At 36.9% G+C, this 24,608-nt stretch overlaps 1 protein-coding gene across 3 annotated transcripts in view; it reads right to left on the minus strand.

Annotated features, from left to right (window-relative positions):
• Positions 1–24,608, minus strand: part of UBE2E2 (ubiquitin conjugating enzyme E2 E2) — a 380,850-nt gene that overhangs the window by 129,167 nt on the left and 227,075 nt on the right. Inside the window, exon 4 of one of the 3 annotated variants that reach the window (XM_047874547.1) lies at positions 19,853–19,982. The exons of the other annotated variants lie outside the window; for them this stretch is intronic. Within the exon in view, the coding sequence (XP_047730503.1) occupies positions 19,853–19,982 (130 nt within the window). The remainder of the gene's footprint in view (positions 1–19,852; positions 19,983–24,608) is intronic. 3 annotated transcript variants of the gene reach the window in all.

Genomic DNA, 24,608 nt, shown 5'->3' on the forward strand with positions numbered 1-24,608 from the left:
TTGGGGTGCTTCCATATTTTGGTTATTGTAAATAATGCTATAATAAATACAGGGGTGCATGTATCTTATCAGATTAGTGTTTTCATTTTCTTTGGTAAATATATAGTAGTAGAATTACTGGATCTATGGTATTTCTATTTTTAAATTCCTGAGGAACCTCCATACTGTTTTCCACAATGGCACACCAATTGATATTGTCACCAACAGTGCACAAGGATTCCCTTTTCTCTACATCCTTGCCAACACTGGTTATTTCTTGCCTTTTTTGATGTTAGCTTTTCTGATACCTATCAGATACCTATCATTAAGGTGATATCTTATTGTGTCATTGTGCTATCACCTGCTTTTTATCTGGACTTTTTCTTTCTTCTCCCCTCTTGTCCTGTCCTGCTCAATTTGGATTCTACTTTAAGCAGCTTTTCTCAGTGAGAGGATCTGTTTTGGAAGGGACCTTTGGTTTGCTTGTTTTGAGAGTATGTAAGAACCAGAATGATCCAGCACCATTAGACTGAATTGCTTCCCAGTCCCCTTGTATTCACCAATGGATTAGGTCTTGCAAAAATACCCATCCAATCTCAACATCTACTCTGACTGGCTTAATGTCTTTCCAGAGAGTAGTTCCTGGCAATTTGAGGGATTTCCAATTCTCAGGGATATAAACTGCCCTGCTTCCTTTCCTCTGCTTCCTCCCACACAGCTACCAGTCCCATATGAATCTTGTAGCTGTTCGTAGTTGGTCCTTACCTGCTAGTATTTGGGGGTTGGTGGGGATACCTAATTTGGATGTAGTTGCTATACATAGGTTTTGATTTTGATATCCTAGTTGCTCTACCTGTTTTTGTGAAGAAATTAAAGAACAATGCCACTGCTACCAATATCTTTCAGGAATCTTCTTCTTGAAGTTTGTGTTTTTTAATTTAAAATAATTATTGTTCAAAGTCTACTTCAGAATAATATGAATTGGGGCTATCAGTCATTTAACAAAAAGTTAGTAAAACATCAGTGATTTTCAAACTCTAGTACTTGGAATCACGAGAGATTTATGTATGTGTATATGCATGCCTCCGTGGGTCCATGTACTTCTGCTTTCCTTCCTTCACCCCACTTTGAACAGAGGGGATCCACTATAGATCCTGTACTTCCATGAAATATTCTGTTTGAAGAATCAATTACATGGTTAAAACTGTTTGAATACTACTGTTCAAGAGTCATTTTTAAAAATTAGTATTGAAAATCTAAATAAAGTAAACTGACATTCATAAAACAGATTTAGTATTCAGAAAGATAATTTGAGCCAAGAACTACAAACAGAATTCAAGCAAAAAAAAAAAAAGTATCTTTTAATAATCCCTCATGTTTTTCAAAGGTTTAAGTATATTTTTATTATATTCCTTTGTTAACAGTTTTTACTGGTTTTATGTTTCTCCAATTTACTATCTGCTTTCTGAATATCCACTGTGGTGCCAAATATAGTTCTTAAGTTGTCCAACTATTTACTTAGAGCAAATGTAAAAATTTAAACTTACATATGCTTAATCATGAAAATGATCAACCAAATTCAATTTTTCCATTTTGTCTTATCTACTTAAAATTTCAATTCCTTTAGAGGTGTTGTGAATAAAATGCTTAACAGAACAAATTTAGAAAAAATAAAAACAGAACTCTAAATATGAGTGTTTGTGGAGAAAAACATGATTCCTTGAGGGTCAAACATTCTGATATATACTATAGTATATCACAAACCCATGAAATTGGACCTCATGGACCTACCTGTCAGCCCCCTGGAACCAAATTAGGATCAATAATAATAATCTTCTGGTAAGCAAAGAAAATTTCATTTCCCTAGATGGTGAGATCCCCCAGAAGCAAGGAGGGTAGTGCCATTTTGGAATTCTAGCAACCGGAGAAGAAAGAGTAGGGCACAGCAACAACAACCCCTTCGGAAATCTACAAGGCCCAATTTTAAGATCTATTTGGGGGATTCTAATGTATTATTTGAGAACTGGCTGCATGCCAGATAAAAACAAGGCACTGTACATCCGTATTCAGAAACTTGCCAGACCGAGACAATATTCAAGGTTTGTGTGTATAGAAAAGTTGTGAAAATGAAGGAAAAGAAAACTGATTTTGTCTTTATTTTAGAAATCAGTGGCCTTCAGGTAAAACACACACACACACACACACACACACACACACACACACACACACACATTGACAACAGATTACATTTTTCTCTGTAATAGGCAGAGTCCTTTACTGAAAAATAGACTGAATCAATGTTACATTCTCTTGGAACTTGTTTAATCATGTATAATATTAAGCAAAAGTCAAACCAGATATATATATTATAAAATATAGCGCTTCTTTTTCCAGTGAATTACCTGTCAACTTGACAGGTTCAACTCTGCTTTATTACTAAGGTACTAGATCATACTAAGAGTACAATACACAAAAGTTCTTACTGGGCAGAATGGAATGTCAAAATCCATGGAGAATATGTCACAGATGTCCACTGACAGACTATAAAGGTAAAGCCATAATGTGAATATTTTACTACTGCCTAATGTAATTTACATGTATCCATTATTTTTTGCTACAATTGTTTCTTTTAGGTTAAGTTAGGAATCTCTGATGAGCTTAAAAATCCTTTACCCATTACCTTATTTCTGAGGTAAGTGACACAGAATATTAAAACTCAAGAGATTCTGGTGCTCCTCCAACTCAAGTCCCTCATTGTACAATGAAGTCAATGTAGATCCATCGAGGTTAATTTAAAAATAAACACACTTAGTACGTGCCCACAGTATTCCAGGCACCATCACACACGTCTTCCAATTGAATCGTAATAGCTTTGTGAGACGGATTTCATCACCCTCAATTTAGAGATGAGGAAATCAAGAGACACAGGACTTCATCAAAAGCACATACACAGTTAGTTCCAGAGCCAAGATTAAATCTTCAGAGTCCAAGTCTATTTTAATTTTTTATTAGTTGTCTGGTTTGGTTCCCAACTCTCCTCTATCCCTCTAATTTCACACCTAATGTTAAGTGACTTGCTCAAGGTCACGCAACTAGAGTAATAAAATTTGAATCCAGGTCTTCTGACATCAGAGATTTAGCATATTTCCTGTTCTCTTTTCCACTGCATTCCCATTACTGAAAAAGTTATGTATCTCCCCCCATTTAAGTAGACTTCAACTTTAGACTTTGACCACTTCCTAGTGACTGCGATGAGAAAGGTACCATGGTAGATGCTCGGTGTATTGTAGCCATCATAAACTAAATGTATCAGAGTGTGTCATGTTCTTACTTTATGGCCACTACCTTCTCTTCTTCTCCAAGGATCTGCATCAGTGCCTTTTTGTTTGTTTTTGGAATTAAGCCAAACAACTGTGTGTAACTTGGAAAAAATATAGGATGCAGTCTTTTTTGCCCATAATACTTACCATTTATTTGTAGAAATTAAGATCTGAATAGAGAAGTAGAGGAAAAAAAACCCTGCTAAATTATGTGCTATTAACTGGAAGTCCAGATGAAACAGTAGTAAAGAATGAAATAAAAGGGGCAAATGACAAGTAGGATTGACAAGAAAGGTTGGGCTGAGGGATGGCAGAAGACATGGCTTGAAAACAGACACTAAGCGAGTAGCAAAATCCAGAGTGGTCTATGTGGAGCCAGAGTAAGGGGGCTGTGTGAGAGAAGATCAATGAGAGAAGGCTGCCACAAGTGTGTGGTGAGGCTTTGAATAGTAGGCTTACACGATCAGGATTGATGCAGTCACTTTTGATCGCTGAAAATAAAACTAACAGTTACCATCTATTTACTCTGTCCCTATGCTGCCCTAAACCCTTCAGAGTATTTCACATTAATCTTGATTGTAACTCCATGAAGTAAAGATTATTAGGCTCATTTTCAGTTGGTATAACTGTGGCTTGGTCAGGCAACTTTCTCAAAAAGTCCCAGGAAAAGTAAGTAGAAGCTCAGTATTCTAAACCATGTCATATGGATTCCAAAATTCATACTATTTTGGACAGTTATTTTTCTATTAAAACCAACAGATAAAACAAAAAAAAACCTTTCCCATAGCACAAATCTTCGGCTTCAATTTAAACTATATTCCAGTATAACCACAAAGGGAAAAACATACTGAAAAGATAAAAAGCCAAGAAAAGAAAAACCTTTAAGCTTGAGGTTTCTCATGCAGCCAAATTCAAAATATATAAACACATGTAATAAAGTGTGTTTTATGGGCAACAGTCACTTTAAAATCCCAATGGAGCATATATTTCATATTTTACAGAGCCCTTACATATTCCTTTTAGCCAATTTCACTTAATGAATATCTTATTTTTTCAGGTAAAAACTGCTTTGAAATTTTATCTCAGACTTCTCCATAGTTAGATCTCATCTAAATAACCAAGAAAAATAATCACTGTTCTGCATTCATTTTGCAAACACATAGTAACTCTATGAAGTTTCTCCCTAATGTGAAGGAGAAGGCAGATAAAAAATGCACTGTTATAAGAGAAATAAATAAGACTCAAAGATTAACTATTATTTTGCAACAGGACAAAATATTTCTGCAAAGAGTAGTTTGCTATAATGCAAAGAATAAGCTATTCGAAGTTATCATTACAGACCGTCACACAGGCAAGGATCATCAAGACTCTGTTATACAGGATACTATACTGTAGAAAACTAGCTGTGAGCTAATTGCGCATATAACGGACCAATCTTTTCCACACATCATTTATATGTGTACCTATCTATCTCTACTCAGGTACCAACTGTAGTATCCTTCATTTAACATTTTCTTTAAATTAAAACATTTTTTAAAGAAGCAAATGACTATTTTAAGCCCTTTAAAAAAATAAAATACCTAGTTCAGCCTCAATTAAAAAGCCATGGAATCACAGCTCTGATGTACTATATGCTTTTCCCAATATAAATTAAAATTAATGGCTCTGATGTAAAAGTTACAAACTTTTCCTAATATAAATTAAAATTAATAAAAATAATATAAATTAGAATGAAATAATACAAATAATATAAGTAATTATAAATTTTAAAATGTTATTCTGTAGTACCTATAATCATTCTGCACACCTCAGGAGTAAAGCATCGTACTTTGGGAGCCACCTGAATAGGAACTCTCCTAATGCAGGAACAGTTTAAAAAGGATTCTATTACTGTGCAAACTGTTCTGGGTATTTGCCCAGCTCTAGAGAATGTGTGCCTATACTCATAAATGCACACTATGCTCTGAGACTAGAAACTCAGTCAAAACAGAAATTTTGTAAAAAGTGAGGCATACCACACAACTCCCAGTTAAACATTTTTCCTTTGATAGCTACTGCGCAAGAGAGCATCTGTAGGCATTCGAGGAAAATGGCTTAAGCAATTCTTTAAATATGTCACAATACTTGTCATGAGTTAAGGAAAAATGCCAGTTGTGCTAGAGCTGAAGTCTGAAGGGTGAATGGGGTTTGGAAATACAAAAGTACAGAGAGAGTCCTACAGACCTGGCCTGGGGAACAGCAAAAGTGAAGATTCCTTCCGCCTACATTTCTGTTCTGGCCACAGGATTTCCAGTTCAGCCACTGCATAACCACTGGTGGTCTCTGAGAAGCCAGAGGGGTCATCCACTTCACCTTTTTTTTTTTTTTTAAGATTTTTTTAAATATTTATTTATTTTTGAGAGAGAGACAGAATGCGAGTGGGGAAGAGCAGAGAGAGAGGAAGACACAGAATCCCAAGCAGGCTCCAGGCTCCAAGCTGTCAGCACAGAGTCGGATGCGGGGCTTGAACTCCAACCAGAACTGTGAGATCATGACCTGAGCCAAAGTTGGACATTTAACTGACTGAGCCTCCCAGGCACCCCCATCCACTTCATCTTCATCTGAATTTGTCAGATACTCTTAGATTTAGCAAGAGCTAATGGGACCTTCTGTGGGGAAAAGTTACGATAACTAAAATTATTTCACGACCGTAGTCTTTTAGAAATTAATGACCTTTGGTGTCTTTAATATGAGATGAACTATACTATGCCTAGTGTGACTCAAACTGCCAATTGCAGGGGCCAGTAGAGCTGTCTGGATTCTAGAACCACACGGACTAGAGTTCTATCTTCGCTGCCACTCATTAGCTGCGTGACCTTGGAAAATTCATTAAGCAGTTCTGTTTCAGTTCCTTCAACGGTGATAACGTTACCTACATCATAGGACTGCTGTAAGGATTAAATGATATGACATGTAGAAATAATAGCTGAAGAGTAAAATCAGGATGTAGAATAACAGTAAGAAGTCAATAAATTTGCTATCAGTTATGTGAAGTAGCATCCCCTTTAATGAGACAAAAATGAAATTGAAAACTTAAGCATCAATGAAAGCTCAGTTTACAGCACACTTGCTTTTCAGAGGATATTAGTTAGGCAAATTATTTTCTGAGATACAGATGTGCAGCCTTAGAGACTATACTGCTAATTGCATCATTTGTATTTAAGACTTCACATACATTTTAAAAACACTTGGTAATTAATGAAGCATTTTCTCGCATTTTATGTCATTTGATTCCCAACACAAAGCCTAAGAACTAAGTTGTACAAGTATTATTCACATTCCGTAGATGAGGAAACTAAAGTTCAGAATGGCTATTTAATAATCCCACAATTACAGGAACTGGAGAAGTACTTTCTTACCACACCAACTCTGTCTCTCATAACTTCTACTTGTTTCACACTTTAGGATAAAGAAATGGGTATGACAGGGGCACGGGCACTTGGGTGGCTCAGTTGGTTAAGCATGCAACTTTGGCTCGGGTCATGATATCACATTTCACAGGTTCGGGCCACGCGTCAGGCTCTGCGCTGACAACTCAGAGCCTGGAGCCTGCTTTGGATTCTGTGTCTGCCTCTCTCTCTCTCTCTCTGCCCCTCCTCCACTTAATGCTCTCCCTCTTGCAAATAAACAAACATTAAAAAATTAGAAAAAAAAAGAAATGGGTATTACATAATTAAATTCTGATTTAAGATTGCTGCTTATTTGCTTTGCCTTGGGTAAGCAGAACTGACAGAGTACTTGTTGGCACAATAAAATTTCACATATCTCATTAAGTTCTAGAAAAGTATCCTGTGTTTCAAGGGCCCTAAAAATAAATGTAAAACTTTATGTCAACAGTTGATGTTACTGGCTCCTTGGAATAAAGTAGTAAGTACATTTAAATAATTTGACAATAAATTTCATATATTGAAAAAAAAAAAGAAAAAAAATAAATAATGAATTAAACACCGATCTACCATAAATGATAACAAAATACTTTGACAATATTGTTGACTTTGCAGATCCTTCAAAGATCAACTTCATGTCTAGATGACTGTTCACTTCTGCTGCTACCAGCTAAGATTCTCTGCCATAGTTGCTGATTTTCTGCTACATAAATCTAAGCCAGGGCTTTATGGCCATTAGAGGAATGAAACAGCCACAAGAGTGTTATGCAAACATGCTATTTTAAAATCAAGTCCAATGTCACAGTTCATATATTTGGTACATTCTAATTTATCAAGAACATTATCTTTAAAATATTAAATAAAAATTAAAATAAAATTACTATTAGTTTAATGAAAAGCCAATGGCTAGCATGAATCCCTCTATTTCTTTTCAGTTAAAAGCAGAGGGCCATTCTATATTGCCAATAAATGACAATCACTAAACACGAAAGGAGTTTATAACTGTATTGGAATAAACTTAAAATGGGTTTAATCTGAAGCAAAATGATGTAGTCAATGGTTACTACATTACGTTGAGTAATAAAGACAAATAATGTGCAGTTTACTTATGTACTATTTTTAAAAAGTCAGCAAAAAATTTTAAAGAAGAAGAGAGAGTTACTCAGATCCAGAAGCCACTCTGAGGCCCTCTCTGCAGACATCTGGCCATCTAGGGACCCAGGAGGTCAGGCCATCTCAAGTCACTGGCAAGAGAGTCTCATGGCCTAATGTTCCATACCATCATGTTATGACTACCCCTGCTTACTAGGAGTGTAGGGTAAAACTTGAGTCTTAGATCTTTCATGGCTTACAGTAAGGCAATATCCTCTCTGATGTGAGAAGTTAAACAGATTTGGGCTTCTAGGTGACAGGCTCAGGTTCTCCTTCCTAATCCCAAATTTCCTACAATTCTGCCAATTAATACCATTTAAACAGTAAACATTCCTAGGGTGGGGTCACTAATCATATCTGGTTAGTATGCTATGGTTTAGCTGATTATCATCTCTTCTCTCTTAGCATCCTTAAGAGCGTGTACAATGATGGAATTATGGGAAAAAGACTGAGAATTAATTTTGATCAAGATGCCTTTATAAGAAAAGGCAGGTCTTTCAGTAATGGAATACTGGGAAATGCAACATTTATTGACCCCATTTATTGAGTATACTGGGTCTCCCCTGTAGATAACCTTAACCATCTAACGTGCAATAAGAATAATTTATTATAATATCACTACTGCTAACGCTTCCGTAGTGTCTACTATGTGCTAGGTACTGTTATATATACTTTACTACACTTCTATATACTTTACTTATACTATACTTTATATGTAATTTACATCCCAGTTTTAGAGACATGGGAACTGAGGCACACAGAGATTAAGTACTTTTCCCAAGCTCACACTGCCCAAGTGGTTCCAGAGTCTCTGGTTGTAACAGCTACCTTATTGCTATAAAAGAACTCTTCTATGAGATAGAGAGATGATCAGGTGTGAGGGATGCAAAAGACGAAGTGGGAGAGTATCAAAATCAGTTTTTCCACATTGATTCTTGACCTAAATTTGTCTGGTCCTTTCCTTGACCTAGAGTGCCCAGATATCACTTAACACTTGTCCTGTCCCTAATCCCACTCACTTCCTCCTGCCTGCCTAAATCAGTATGTGCCTAGTAAATAGGAGTAGGGGAAGACCAGGGAAGTTTTCTTTAATTTTTTAAAAAGTTTATTTATTTACTCTGGGTGGGGAGGGGCGGAGACAGAGGGAGAGAGAGAGAATCCCAAGCAGGTTCCACACTGTCAGTGCAGAGCCCAACGTGGGGCTGGAACTCATCAACCAGAAGATCATGACCTGAGCTGAGATCAAGAGTCAGATGCTTAACCGACTGAGCCACCCACATGCTCCATGAAAGTTTTCTGAGCTGGGGTGGAAAAACCTGAGAACTCAGGATTGGTCATGCACAGAAAACAGAAGTATGAGAAGCTGTAGTCTTTCATCACACATTATCATAGATATGCCGGTGGAGACAGATAAAAACTAACAGAGAAGAGTCATTGGTCTTTTAAAGTAAAATGAAGAATCTCTGGAATTTGTTTCCACCTAACGAGAATTAGCATTTTAATACTGTGTCCTGCTGAAGACTGGCAGCTTGAAAGTACTAGTTCACCTCTAAAACAGTAACAGTGGGGCGGGGGCGCCTGGGGGGCTCAGTCAGTGAAGCGTATGACTTCGGCTCAGGTCATGATCTCGCGGTCCGTGGGTTCGAGACCTGCGTTGGCTCTGTGTTGACAGCTCAGAGTGTGAAGCCTGCTTCGGATTCTGTGTCTCCCTCTCTCTCTGCCCCTCCCCTGCTCGCACACTCTATGTCAAGAATAAATAAACACTGAAAAAAAAATTAAAAAAAAAAAGGTAACAGATATTCTTGATAATAGTTACATCCTGGTAACAAAGGCATACATTCACACACAATTTTTAGTAATGTTAAAACAGGAAGCATATAAAGTAGAGAAAGTGTTAGACAATGAAGACCTCAAGTTAAAGTCAATACCATCCAGTGACAGCATCAGGGAGATATTTTTGAATTACGCTGTATAGCAATATAATATTTCATACTGAATGATGTTAATCTTGTATTATTAAAAATGAAAAACATGTTATAATGTATTCCAAATAAATCCCTTAGTGGGATATTTATGACAAATCACTTCAGTTCACTCCCAAGTTTACAACATAGCCAGAACTGGATGGAATTACAGTTTGTTATAATTTCAGAAAACCCTACAGAGTAGATGAAAATCACATTTAATATAAATGTCACATCATATAGTGATATTACTCTTGAAATAACAGTTTTACTGGAGTAGTGTGTTTTCAGAATATGCAATGTAATCAAGACATTTCAAGTAGAAATATGTTAACTTCATATTTAAAATGTAACAAATGTGCAACAGCATTATCATGGGAAGTAGACAGTATTCTAACACCAGAAATATCTGTCTTGGAGATTTGATAATCACACACACACACACACACACACACACACACACACAAGCTTTTGTGACTTATTATATCAACTAAAATAAATAATAAATGCAAGTTGTGACATTTTACTTACATTAAAAATCCTTTAAAAAGGAAATCATACTGGCGCCTAGGTGGCTCAGTTGGTTAAGTGTTTGACTCGATTTCGGCTCAGGTCGTGGTCTCATGGTTGGGGGATGGAGCCCTGGACTGGGCTCTGCACTGACAGCGGGGAGCCTGCTTGAGATTCTTTCTCCCTCCCTCTCTCTACGTGAGTGCTTTCTCTCTCTCAAAATAAATAAATAAACTTTTAGAAAAAATCATACTAATGGTAACTAGAAAATCATTCAGAGTACTATGATCTGTGAGTAGATGGTTATTTAACTATTATGAATTTATAATTTCCTAGTATCAATATATAAAAATTCTTAGTTCTTATTTTCCAAATATCTTTGGATCAAGAATCAAGAACAGGATTCCTCTAGCAACTGCAGCACAGCTTTGAGACCTTACATTCATTTACTGGTCAGTTTCAATTTAATAAACTAAAGACAACAATACTTGAATCAAAACTACCTAGCAAACTTAAGCTGTGACAAAATGGTGCAAAGATCACACCAAGTGTTAATAACACTTACTTCTTGGCTGCCCTCAAGGTACTATCACTAGCAACCTGTGGGTTTGAGGTTATAATAGTGGTGCTAGATTTACATGGGGTCATCTGAACAGTTTTTCCAGCCCTTCTGAATATGGCACACTTTTTTTTTAGTTTATTTATTCATTTTTGAGGGAGAGAGAGCACAGAAGCAGGGGAGAGGGGCAGAGAGAGAGAATGTGAAGCAGGCTCCAGCTCCAAGCTGTCAGCACAGAGCCTGATAGATGTAGGGCTCAAACTCAGGAACTGCGAGATCGTGACCTGAGTGGAAGTCAGCGCTCAACCGACTGAGCCACCCAGGTGTCCCATGGCACACAGAAGAAAGCAGTCTTGGGCCAACTATACGGTTGATGCCTTTGAAACTGTCTACTGGAGGCAGCAGACTGCTATAGAAATATGTGAAATTTAGTGCCTGTACAATGGTTTGTTTCCTACTTTTACCAATTACTGCTGTGAGAGCCTCAGTCTCCTTATGTATAAAATGGAAATAACAAAACATATTTTGATAGTTTTCTGTAAAAATTAAGAATTTCCAGTACTGGGGGTCCTGGCTGGCTAGTTCATGCCACTCCTATTCTCGGGGTTGTGAGTTCAAGCCCCACATGGGTATAGAGATTACTTAAAATATATATATAAAGATAATTAAAAGAATTTCCAGTACCTAAAACAGTAGGCTATGTTCATACAGACACAGATACATGGCCAAAAGATGAAATAAATGTAATGACTGCTTGAAATCCATACAGTAATTTAGTAATAAGAACTTAATTTTGTTCATGTTTCTGCTTCTTGGATGTCCCTGACCACTTTCAATTTCTCCCACCTTAGCATGTCCAAATCGTTACTATCTTTTAAGACCAAGCTCAAAAATTACTTCTAAGGACATTCCCATGACAATCCACATGGAAATAATCTCTCCTTTCTGTTATTACCAAAGTAGTTTAGCCGGTCTTCATCCACCTTATATTACAGGTATTTATATACATATTTTATCTCCTCTAATTATATATCAACAGATGGTGTAATACTATGCTATCAAACACATTTCACTGATCCTAATACTAACAGTAATAATAATAACAAAAAGCAGCAGCAGCATTATGTGCTCCCAGCTATAGAGGGCTTATTACATGCCAATAATCATAGATTTTTGAGAGTCTTCCATTTAACCCATGTGGTAGGTACCAGCATCACCTTATATATACACGTGAAAACAGGAACAGGGGTGCGGGAGAGCTGAGATTTGAGCCTGAGTATTAAGGTAAACTACCTCGGAAGTGTTCTGTATAGTAGGCCAAAAAGTCATGATTTCCACAAGGTCAATGAGGTAATTAATTATTTAACAGAGACTTGAAGCCAGGTCTTCTAAATTCAGTTCTAGTGTTCTTGTATCTTTGGCTTTCACACTAACTCCAACTTTGTGCCTAAGGACTTCTGGGGGGCAGCTCAATGGCTCAAAGCGCCACCCAGTCACATCTAGTCCAAACCATAAAAATAACCCCAGAAGGGTCATCCACTGAGTTGCTGCTTAGCGGTACCATGTATTAAAGAGCCAGCTCAGTCATTGAACTTCCTTGCCAACGATTCTTCATCTGGAAAACAGAGATAAGCACTTGACCACTACCTAGTAAATTCACAGGATTTGAAATCAAGGGGGAAAACCCTTGTAATTATTCAGAATAAAACTTTTCAGCACAAAGTATATTTTATGTTTCTTTTTCTTTTCCTTTTCAGTGTTTAAAACGAACACAAATATTCGAATTCATTATATAGAAAGTATACCGAGAAAAGGGGGCTTCATCCTGGTCTGTGGTTCTTACAGATCACAGAAGTTTTGAGGAATAATGTAATTAAAATAGGCAAAATACCTCTCTCTACAATAGTTGGTGGACCTTTTCCAGAAACTTACCTCACAACTTGAAATGGCATGAGGCTTGGCTAATTTGCTCACAGGATGAATTTGTGTGGCAGACCTCAGGGCGATAGAATGGTTATTGCAGAGGTCATGGGGGTGTTTATATAGCTCCCTTATTATAAACCAGCAATTCCTTATTTTTTCTCCTCATAGCTTGGTTAGTTTAAATGTTGTCTCATAATGTGTCTGCATTTGTAAACATTTTACGGTTCTCACTTATCTTCTCATGATTAGAAGCTGGAAAACAACTAAAAGTTACTAATTAAGCAGACTTTAATGATTATTGAGCTAATTTGGGGTGTAATTCTACTATGTGTATCGGTTACAAGTTCTGCTCTTATTATCTTTCATCTTTCTTAGCCACATCTGCCATGTCCGACATCATGAGCAGAATACTTATGAATTATAAAAAAAATCACTTTGTTCTACTAGTTAACAAAAAAACTAAACAATGAAAAAGAAATTTCAAGAACAATACTCTCAGGAGTCAAGGCTGGACCTTCTGAAATTTCTCATGGGTAGGTTTGCATATTTAAAAAAAAGCATTTGTCAGGCTTTGAAAACATAATAGAAGTCAGTAATTTGTGAGCACGGAAGATCTGTGTTTACTTTATCAATATTATTATTTTGCAGGTGGTTGTAACCAGTTTTATTGATGGGGAGGGAGCTGGGGGAGCAGAGAGGGTTTAGGACTCATCTAGTATGCATGGTAAGCTGGAGGTCAAGAGAGAGGTCATCAGGGGGATCTGCATTTAGTTTAAATGTGTGTGGCCCCATAATTAAGGCAGAAAACTGATTTTGAAGGGAGATCTAGTTCCCATTGCAAAAAATGAGATAGACTCTGAATTATCAAATCAGAATGTACATAAAATATAGGCAATTCATGATTATCTTTTTGATTTATTGATATTTACTTTGTTTGGTAGACACAAAGTACACTTCCTATTGACAATTAAGTTAGGTATTGACAGGGGAGGTAGTTAACTTGCTTAATTATAGCTGTTAATAGTTCTGCTCCCTCTACTTTGCATGCTGTGAGGCTTGTGTAAACCTAACTTTCAGGCCTTCTCCCAGAAACAGGAGAGGGCAAAACCTGTATTAAGCTGTTCTAGGCAGGTATAGTCCTCAGTATGGCAGAAAGATAGGACAATCCTAATGCGTTCTTTGGAATCAAATCCGCACACTTGGAGTCAGTGACTTTGAGACTCTCTGACACACCCATAAATGAGCAGAGCACATTTTAAGCCAGCAGATAAAAAACATTTCCAATATTTTCTATGCAGTGTCCAGAATATGAGTTCAGCTGCAGCTAAATAAGTGCATTGTACAACAACTTAAAAGAAAGTAGTATTTTATTTTAGTGTTTGCATTTGTATGCAGTTTTAAGTTTGACATCTTAAGACTTACACAAAGTTCAAATACAGCTTTAAAAGAGTTATTCTACGTGTATATGCACAGCATTATTTTGCATCCATCCATCACTCACACAGAAAGAGAGCTGTTAGATTATCCTTTCTGGTTTGTGAGGTGACAGTCTTTGTCCTATAAGGAAAGCCCATGTGCATGCTCACTCTCATTACATCTTGCTAATTTTCTCTAGCCCACAACTCTGTTGTTTTAGGCTTTCTGGCAATTGATTCGATAATTTCTGTCTTGAAGTTTTTTGTGAGACTAACAAAGACACAAGGGAGAACATGAGACTTAGATTTCAGAGGGCAGATGGAAAGCACTCAGACCTGAGAGTCCTATGAAGGTCAACCTAGCTCTCAGGTTTTAAAATAGGGACTCCCTTCATGGGCGGAACCACTTCAAATAAGCCATTCTTTCTCAAAGCTTCCCTTCTCCTAAAATAATAGACTCTTTCTAATAGAGATTCTGCTATAAATTAATAACTAAGAAACATAAGGTATGAGAGAAGGAAGTTATAATATTAAGTACTATAAAATTTTTTTAAATCAGTTATAAAGTATTAAAAGCAATCAAAGAACAGCTAATGAGTATCTAAAAAAATATTCTTATAAAAAATCCAAGGAGAACTAAATTGAGAAATGTAAAACATGTCTCTATCTTATTCTTCCCTTTAAGTTCTAGTAGCTTTTAATTCTAACAAAAACCTAAACTTATAATTTTACGCAATTTGCAAATATCTCTGAATTTCTGTCTCCCTGCTATGAAACTAAAGAGTACAGAAAATTGTACTTTTAGGTTATTTTATAGCAGACATCCTAGCTATTTATTCTTAGGTGTTCATCTTCTTTTTTTTTCAACTTTTTTTTTTTTTTAATTTATTTTTGGGACAGAGAGAGACAGAGCATGAACGGGGGAGGGGCAGAGAGAGAGAGGGAGACACAGAATCGGAAACAGGCTCCAGGCTCCGAGCCGTCAGCCCAGAGCCTGACGCGGGGCTCGAACTCACGGACCGCGAGATCGTGACCTGGCTGAAGTCAGACGCTTTAACCGACTGCTCCACCCAGGCGCCTCGGTGTTCATCCTCTTTAAAAAGTAGCCAGCAACTATGTAATGAGCTCAGGAAGGGGTTCCTACCTATTCAAGGTATTAACATCTTAACACATAAGAGATATTTCCTGGGCCAATGTGCAACTACATCCTGAAAAGAAAGCAGTAATATTTTGCCCTAGAAAGTTCTGTTGATTGCAAAGGATTAGGAAAATCTATAATGATCTATAGATTTCACCTATAATGAAAAATGTATTTATTGTTTGCTTTACAATGTACTTTTTATATGTAACATCTTGATTTATACTTTATTAGGATCTTCAATGATTCCCTTTCCAAACTGAGAAAAGCATATAAATTTTTTTAATTTATTTTTTTATTAAAAAAATTTTTTTTTAATGTTTATTTCTGAGACAGAGACAGGGCATGAGTGGGGGAGGGGCAGAGAGAGAGAGGGAGACACCGAATCAGAAGCAGGCTCCAAGCACTGAGCTGTCAGCACAGAGCCCGAAGTGGGGCCAAACTCACAAACCATGAGATCATGACCTGAGCCAAAGTCGGTCGCTCAACCGACTGAGCCACCCAGGCACCCCATAAAGAGATTTTTTTTTAAATCCCCTAACTATATAGTTCTATGTATCTAAGTTCTAGTCTTCTAAAATTTGAACCACTTTTACATGAGAAGGGGATATATAGAAAGAGAAAATGTGCCAAAACTTTAGTCTTGGTCTTTCTTTTGTTAATACTTTAGATACTTGTTCTAACTCTTTAAACCAGATTCATACCAACTCTCTTTTTAAAAATAGGTTAACAATATAAAGCATGTTCTCTTTTTGCTCACTATGGAAAGCAGAAACAAACTGAGAGCTTGAGAACATATTGTTTCCAACAGAAACGGATGAATTAAAAAGTCTGTGTTCATTTTAACAAAAATTCATTAGTTTTAATAACATGTTGAAAATACCACAACCAGATTGATTTAACTGACACATTTAAAATGTACATGATAAAGCAGGATACTCTATACCAAAGGTAGCAGTTACTAGTTACAGAAAGATCCAAACTTAAGACACTTAAGTCTTACGTATACTCCAGTTCCTTTCCCAATGGGAAATAGTGCAAAATTATTTTACTTATCATTTCTTCTGTACAGTAGTTACTTTTCTAAATATGCTATTTTTAAAAAATGGGACATATGGTTTAAGCAGTACAAGTGCACTTATGGGGAAAACAGAACGAAATATCCGAAAGATGGCTTGTTCTGGGAAATCCAGGATGTATAGTTGTTACTTGAACAAAGGGATATGCTATGTGCTGTAGAGAACAGAACCCACTGGCATGAAAAGAATTTAAGGCTATCTGTTGGATCATAGGCATTTTGGGATAAATTATGATCCTCTAAAAGTTTTCTTCCTCCTTATTGTCCTTACCAGATCTCTAGCTATACACTGCCTTTTAAAAAATGACAGCAATAATGTCATTTTCCCCTTAGACCCATCTGTGACCAACACAGAATTGCATAGTAGCAATTCAACCACCTAAGATAACATGAATTGCCTGGCCTAATAAAGATTATAACTAGATCAAGACAGGGTGTCAATCTAAACCAATAATCTAAAGCTAAATTTTAATTGGTCAATGAGTACTAAAATGTGTAATTCCCTTATTTTGCAAACATGACTTTGCCCTGAAATTTCTACAGTATGACAAAATCTTCATAGTGATTTGAAAAATATATATTCTTAGCAAGAAAGCACTGCCTTCCAAATCCAAATAATTTGTCAGAGCCAACAGAGGATTGCCAATCAGTTCACAAGTGTATACAATAACAGAAAAAGAATGATTCTATAAGAATTGCACCTGTTTATGATTTGAATTCCCTTAAAGCATTTCAATTCTGTCTCTTATTGACAATTAAAGGCATGACCTTAAATACTTGCAGCAGTTAGATCAGTTAGATATCATGTCGTTGAATGTGTTAATCCATCAATGGGCGTATGATATTTAAACAATGAGTGGACAAACCAATATATTCCATTTGCAACAATTTCTGAACTATGCAACATAGTCCATCTTTTTTCTTCCCTGTTTTTAGCGAAAGAAATATTTCCCAAACTTCACAAAAACACCTCAAAGAAATGTTGATAATTCACCATCAACCTTTCCTATATTTCAGTTTTAACAATTACATATCCATAATTTAATGTCCAGGAAGAATAACATTACAGGCATATGGTAAAAGAAAACACTCTAATATGCGTATGGTAAAACAACACTGAAATAATTTCGCAAAATAATATGCCATATATTACTCTAAGTTCCTTAAAAACTTATTCTCATTAAAACTTTGCCTTTATGACATGACCAGCCACATCCATCTCCCCTTACTCTTATGCAATGCTCACTTTTTTCATTCTTAGTCACTACCTTAAGGAAGTACAAATAAATTTTTTAAAACCCCACTAACATAGATGCCTCTTGTCAAGAGAATATGAACATATTCCTCACTCAACAAAATAATTAACCACTGTATGAAATAAAGTCTGAATCACTGTTACAGAAATAAAGCATACTTCTGTATCTTTCAAGGTGTAAAAGTAATTTATCACCATGGTACTACTTTATTTTGGATTTCTTATACTGGGAAGTTTGTACTGCTACACTGACAGCAGAAAATCTGTATCTTCCACGGCATAATCAAGACGCCTAAAAAGGTAACATAGTGTAGGGGCACCTGGGTGGCTTAGTCGGTTAAGTGTCTGACTCTGGTTTTGGCTTAGGTCATGATCTCCCGGTTTGTGGGTTGGAGCCCCATATCGGGCTCAGCACTGCTGGTGTGGAGCCTGCTTTGGATTCCTCTGTCTCTCAAAACTAAACTAAAAAAAAAAAAAAGTAACGTAAGTGTGGTTAAAAGCACTGACTTGCTGGGTTCAAATCCTGGTACTGCCACTAAGTAACCCTGGCTGAATTATTCTTTATTCGATGCCTCAAGCTTTCTAATTTGTAAAATTATAACAGCACTTCTCAGGGATATTTTGAAGATGACATGTAGTGATACTTATGTAAGTACTACTAATTACTGAGCTGGTAATTCTTATTTTGCACAGATACAAATGGATACCACGACAAAATTTGATGAAACGATTTTTAAAAATAAACTTCAGTGGCACCTGGGTAGCTGAGTCAGTTAAGCATCTGATTCTTGATTTTGGCTCAGGTGATCTCACCTGAGATTCTTGATTTTGGCTCAGTCTTGTGAGACTGAGCCCCATGCCGGGCTCTTTGCTGGGTGTGAAACCTGCTTGGGATTTTCTCTCTCCTTCTCTCTCTGCCCCTCCCCTCCCCCTCAAAATAAATAGATAAACTTAAAAAACATTAGTAAGCTTCAAAAAATTTTAGAATCATTTTAGATTTACAGAAATATTACAAAGACAGTACAGAGAGTTCCCATACATCCCCCGCTCCCCACAATTTCTCTTATTAGCATCTTACGACGTAAGAAATTTTTAATGATTGCCCAATAGTGGAAGGACATCTACCCTCAGTAGTAAACCTAAAAATATAGTTAATCTGTAATTTCAATAACCTATCTACCAGATCCAAACTTTGAAACATATTAAGTACTGCATTATAATGAATAAATGCTGAATTTAATGTTTTGGTAATAGCACTGCATGCACTATACTAATGTAGGATATTTTATTGTCTCATTAAAAAGGAATAATAAAATGGAAAAGTTATTTTAATGTGTATAATTACTTCTACATATATAGTGAAGTTCCAAATTAAAACATGTAAAGAAGCAAATAAAGCTAGGATATTTAAATTGATATTACTTTGTAATTTTAAGGTTGAATAAATTTTCTTAATATCATAAAGTAATTAAAACTACAGAAGGGCAGTATGGGTGAATAAGTTTCGAAGTAAGAATTTTTAATTTAAATATTTTCTTACTTTTAGAGAATTATATTTACAATAATATAAAACAAGGAAAAATTTTCTGGGTTATTAAAGAAACAGAGGTAAAGGGGTACATTTGTAGAAATATTCAAAAAGGCTGGACACCTGAGGCACACAGCATTCAATGTACGCATTCACTGTTCATTTTAGTAGCCACTGGTCATATGTGGAGAATTAAATTTAAATTAATTAAAATGAGATAAAACTGGAAATTAAATTCTTCATTTGCACTATATTTCAAGTACTCAGCAGCAGTATGTGGTTGGTGGGTAGTGTATTGGCAAGGGCATACAGAGAACATTCCCACCACTGCAGAAAGTTCTGTTCAACAGTATTACTTGTTCTACACAAGGAACCAAGTGTTTCACTAATCACACCTGAGTCTTAACCAATAGTCTTAATCTCTTATCCAAACAAATTCTTTTGATTGCACTTGGAAAAACGAAGCAGAACAGTAAAAAGAGGCTTGTATCTCCTTTACTGAATGTCTAAGAGAAACAGGAAGAAGTTCTGGCCATTTCTCACAGACAAATGGCCACCAAGAAATGGAAAACTTGCTGAGGTCCTCAAAGCCATTGCTGTACTCACGTGGTAGGGTAGCAGTGGGCCAGGTGGCCAGAAGGACTCCTCTTCAGGGGTACATTTCCTCACTAGGGGAGGGGTCCCCATGTGGGGCCTTCGCACTGGTGGGACCTTCCCCATTACGGGGCTGGGGTTCCTGCCAGTGAAAAATGGGAAATTTCATTGTTAGCCAACTTTGAATCTTTCCCTTTTTGAGATATTAAAAACACTGCTTACTGGATTATTTAGTTAATTCAAAACAGGGTTATATGAGATAAACTCTTAGAACTGGTTAACCATGATGAGTGACGGATTCTACCTGCCTCTCAGTCTCCCAGGACACGACCTGCAGCATTATTGAAACTATCAGAATCTTAGATCTAGTCACATAATGAGAAGATTAGATTGAACCAGATAACGGGTTTTCCCAATCAATGTTAAAAACTGTCTTTTAATTACCAGTAATGGGCAGTGGTGAAAAGAGAAAATATAATCATACGTAACAAAAACCTTACAAAGTTCCACAGCTCCTCATTTTCACCCCATCCAAACTTTAAAAATTAGAGTTGAAAACGGGAAGCAAATGTTTGAATTCCATCCACTTACTTCTCCTGACCATGCTATGATTTGGTATTATTAAATGGTGATAAATGGCCAAGGGTGATTAATGGTCTTTGAAATGGTCAAGAGAAACTGGGATCTGTTGAGGTTTTTTTTTTCAAACAAATTTTAAGAAATCCATGTAAGCAGTTTGTAAAGATCTACAAATGTGGCTAACAATAAAAATCCCCCATGAATGCTTTCATTCAACAAATGCTTTCTATTTGTTCAAGATGAGCGCTTTCATTGTTTTAATCACAACATACACAACTGCAACAAAATATTTTTGCTGACATTTCAAACTCTGTAATATTATTACCCCAAATTCGTCCAGTTTAAATTATTTTTGCCAGTGTGTTTTATAACGGCATACCTTTGGGCAATAAGGTAAGGGGCCCAATTCAACAGAACACTATGGATTCTTCGGGAAGATAACATCACACTTCTATAAAGCACTGAAAAGAAGGGAAAATGCAAGTTTGTGGTGAACTCTGAGAAGATGCAGGAGGAAGTAAATGCATGGAGTTGTGTACTGATTTTCCCAAAGGTACCAGACCCTGGTTCTGCCAGACTTAGTTTCCTAATCTCTTGAGTTGCAACTTTTGCCTCTAATCCCTTATAATTACCTGGGCTCCCGGACAACAATTTAGAGATCAGGTTATTAAAAATTGCACTTCTCTGTCTATAACTACACGGAGTCCCCCGCTCATGCTCTGTCTTACTCTCTCTCAAAAATAAATAAACATTAAAAAAAAATTTTAAAAAAGGCGGGGGGGGTGCCTGGGTGGCTCAGTCGGTTGGGCATCCGACTTCAGCTCAGGTCATGTTCTCACGGTTCGTTGTTCGAGCCCCGTGTCGGGCTCTCTGCTGACAGCTCAGAGCCTGGAGCATGCTTCCGATTCTGTGTCTCCCTGTCTCTGGCCCTCCCCTGCTCATGCTCTGTCTCACTCCCTCTCAAAAATAAATAAAAATTAAAAAAAAATTTACAACTACACGGAGGATGGGAGATGGAGAAAGGAAGCAGAAGCAGGAAGAGATATTTTATTAAAAAATTGGATGATACATTTGAATATAAATGATAAACCTTGAAATTTGTAACAGAAATGCATTTCAGATAGTTAGAAAGTATCTGGAATCCAATGACATAATATTACCCGTAAGTCTGAATACTTTCCATAAGAAGAACTACTATCATTCTTGATTAGTTTTCTATCAGAATCCTTATGGTAGGCCATGCATAAAAAATATTAATTTCGTAAACTATTCCTAAGTGAATTCAAAATCTTAATTACAGTGGATAAACTAAGTTTACCTAAGCTGTTGTGAGACAAAGTGAGGTTGTAAAAATTTAAATTTTGACACAATCTGTATGAAAAATAGTTCCAGACTATATGGTCAAACAGAAACACTGTCAAAGACATAAATATTAAGATCTATATTAAATAGCAAAGGCAGGCATGCCTTTCAGGAGCTGACCAAAGTTCCCAGGAGGGGCACTGAAATGCTTCATGACTAGAGCTTCATTCTGGAAAGATTATGAGGTCACTGACCCAGACAGATTCAATCAAATTAAATTCTGCTGGACTTCCTGTCTACCCAGAAACACCCTAATATTCACAGATAAGAACTTCTTCACAATGGCTTATCTATTCGGAAAAAATGACTTCCCTAAAAAGAATGATTTTTAAAAACAGAAACTTACTGTTCCGAATATTGATTTAATATTCACTTTGCTATATAATCAGTTTTTCTGTAACCTTTCTTCAAGTTATAAGATTCAAGAACAGAACAGCAATGTCTAAAAACTACATATAATGCTCTGTTTCCCAATTCTAAGATAAAATCATAAAACATATTACCACAAGGATAGCTGAAGCTGCCACGTGTGGTGGTGGTGGTGATTTCCCACACCCCAAAGGCATCTGGCGGAGAGGGGTTCTCCTCACCACACCTCATATCCAGTGCAAGGCTGCTCTGGAATGTCTCTTTCTACTCTATGCAAGATGCCATATATGTTAATGGAGGCCCTGAAGACAACTGTATAATACCCTATTTCATTCACTATAAAATGATGATGCACTATTATTTTATGAACCATTAAGAAAAAAATTGCCAAATTAAACTATAACTAAGTGATTTCTTAAAACATAAAAATTATTTTACACTTACTGAATGGGCTCTCATGATAAGTACAATGGTGATATATGATAATTATCACTGAAGCACAAATAAAAAGACTATGTGAGCAAAAAATTATTACTAAAGCTTCTTTACATTCAGATTTCCAATCTCCTGCACCACTTTTCAGCTCAGAGATGACAGTTTTCCCACAAAATACAGTCCTGTGTACCATTAGGAGCATTGTTGGTGCAGTGTTCCTTGACATGTTGCTCCACTTCTGCTTCTGGAATTTTCTTCCAAGCTGCAGACTTTTTTTGCAAGTGTTTTTGTGAATGCACAGGCACTAACAACTAAGTCACAACAGCCAGCTGGCCAAAAGCAAAGATAAAAGAAGTGTTAAAATATGAGAGGGGTGGGAGAAGAAAGGCTTCCTAGAATTGCTGAGCTAGAGTAACAGTGCTCCCAAAGTCCGTAAACGCTTCTCTTTCACTTTCTGTCATCCATCCGACAATTCACTCCCCAAATAGTTATTAATCTCCTAATATATAAGGCAGATACTAAGCTAGGGCTAGAGCAGTGTACAAAGCAGGTAATGATACTACCCTCAAGGAACTTATGAGCAGGTCAGCATACAAAATTTATACGAAACTACAATTGTTGTAATATTATAAAAAAGAAGCACATGGTGAAAAATAACATATATGACTAATTTGACCCTGTCAAGGAGGACACACAGTACCTAAGGAAAGAGAGGAGAGAGAAATATGTCAGGCAGAGAAGAGAGCAAGTGTAAGGCAGGAGAGAGCAAGGAACTTTTTTCACATGGGTAATAGTACTGGGAAAAGGAAAACTCCAGACTTTTTGAGGACTATCACATTAGAGTTCCAAACTATACCCATATTGGGGCATCTGAAGTGCCACTATATTCCTCTGATTAGAATGCAGGTGTATGGAGGCTAGGTAATTCCTTAAGTGTTGGCTCAGGTCCAATGGGATCTATAGACCTCTCATGGAGTTATTTCTTGACTTCAAGTGTATAACTGGGAAACCCTCACGCTGGCTCTCTGACATTGGGATAAGTGTCATTTTTGTAAGAAGAGCGGAGCAAACCCTTGAAGCTTTCCCCTACAACTCCATCTTCAGTCTAGATACAGTAAATCAAAAGCAATACCGTATACTGGGAAGAAGTGCAGAGATTAGCAGCACTATCAGAGACATACAGATGCAGGAGTGGTGGTCCTTAATTATATACCCTTTCTATACTTCTAATGACCCTGCAGAAAAAAACCAGATGATGGATCACTGTAACCTTAAACTGGTGGAAGTCCCAATAGCGGCTGTCATGCTAAGTATGACATTATACAGCTTCTGGCATTTGGTATTCAGCTATTTATGGAGTGAGTACTTTCTTCTCAGAGCCCATAGAAGGGTGGATCAAAAGCAGATTCCTGGTACAGACAGGATACCACCCTGCCCCAGGGCAACGGTAACTCTCCTGATCTCCCTCAACATTTAGTCTGCACAGACCTGGATCATCTGCACATTCCACAGAATGTGACTCTAATCCATTATATTGATGACACCATACTAACTGGATCTGTAAAGCAAGAAATGGAAAAGAATCCTGGTTGACCTAGTAAAACGCACACCAGACACCTCACAAAAAACAGGAGATACCGCACACTGCTTATGTTTTTAAGAACTCAAGGGCTCTGAGACATGCCAAGAGCATCCTCTGTCAGGTAAAAAACATCTCGCTTTTCTCAGCACCTACTGCTAAGAAAAAGGTAGACCTCACTGGGTTCTGGAGACAATATATTCCATATTTCATAACACTGCCTTGACTCGTTTATCAGAGACGCAGTGGCTGCCTGTTCCAAGAGTGACCCAGAACTATGCAAAAGACTATGTAGCAGGTCCAGGCTGTGGTGCATCTGTGCCAGTGGATCTGAGGGTGCAGGACCTGTCCCCGATAGAAAAGGAGTCTGTGGAGTCTCTTGCGAGTGCCAAAAGAGAAGCCACAGTGCAGAACCCTGGGGTTCTGTGGCAGAAAACAGAGGGC

The sequence above is a fragment of the Prionailurus viverrinus genome, chromosome C2 (assembly GCF_022837055.1).
Source record: "Prionailurus viverrinus isolate Anna chromosome C2, UM_Priviv_1.0, whole genome shotgun sequence".
Taxonomy (NCBI): domain Eukaryota; kingdom Metazoa; phylum Chordata; class Mammalia; order Carnivora; family Felidae; genus Prionailurus; species Prionailurus viverrinus.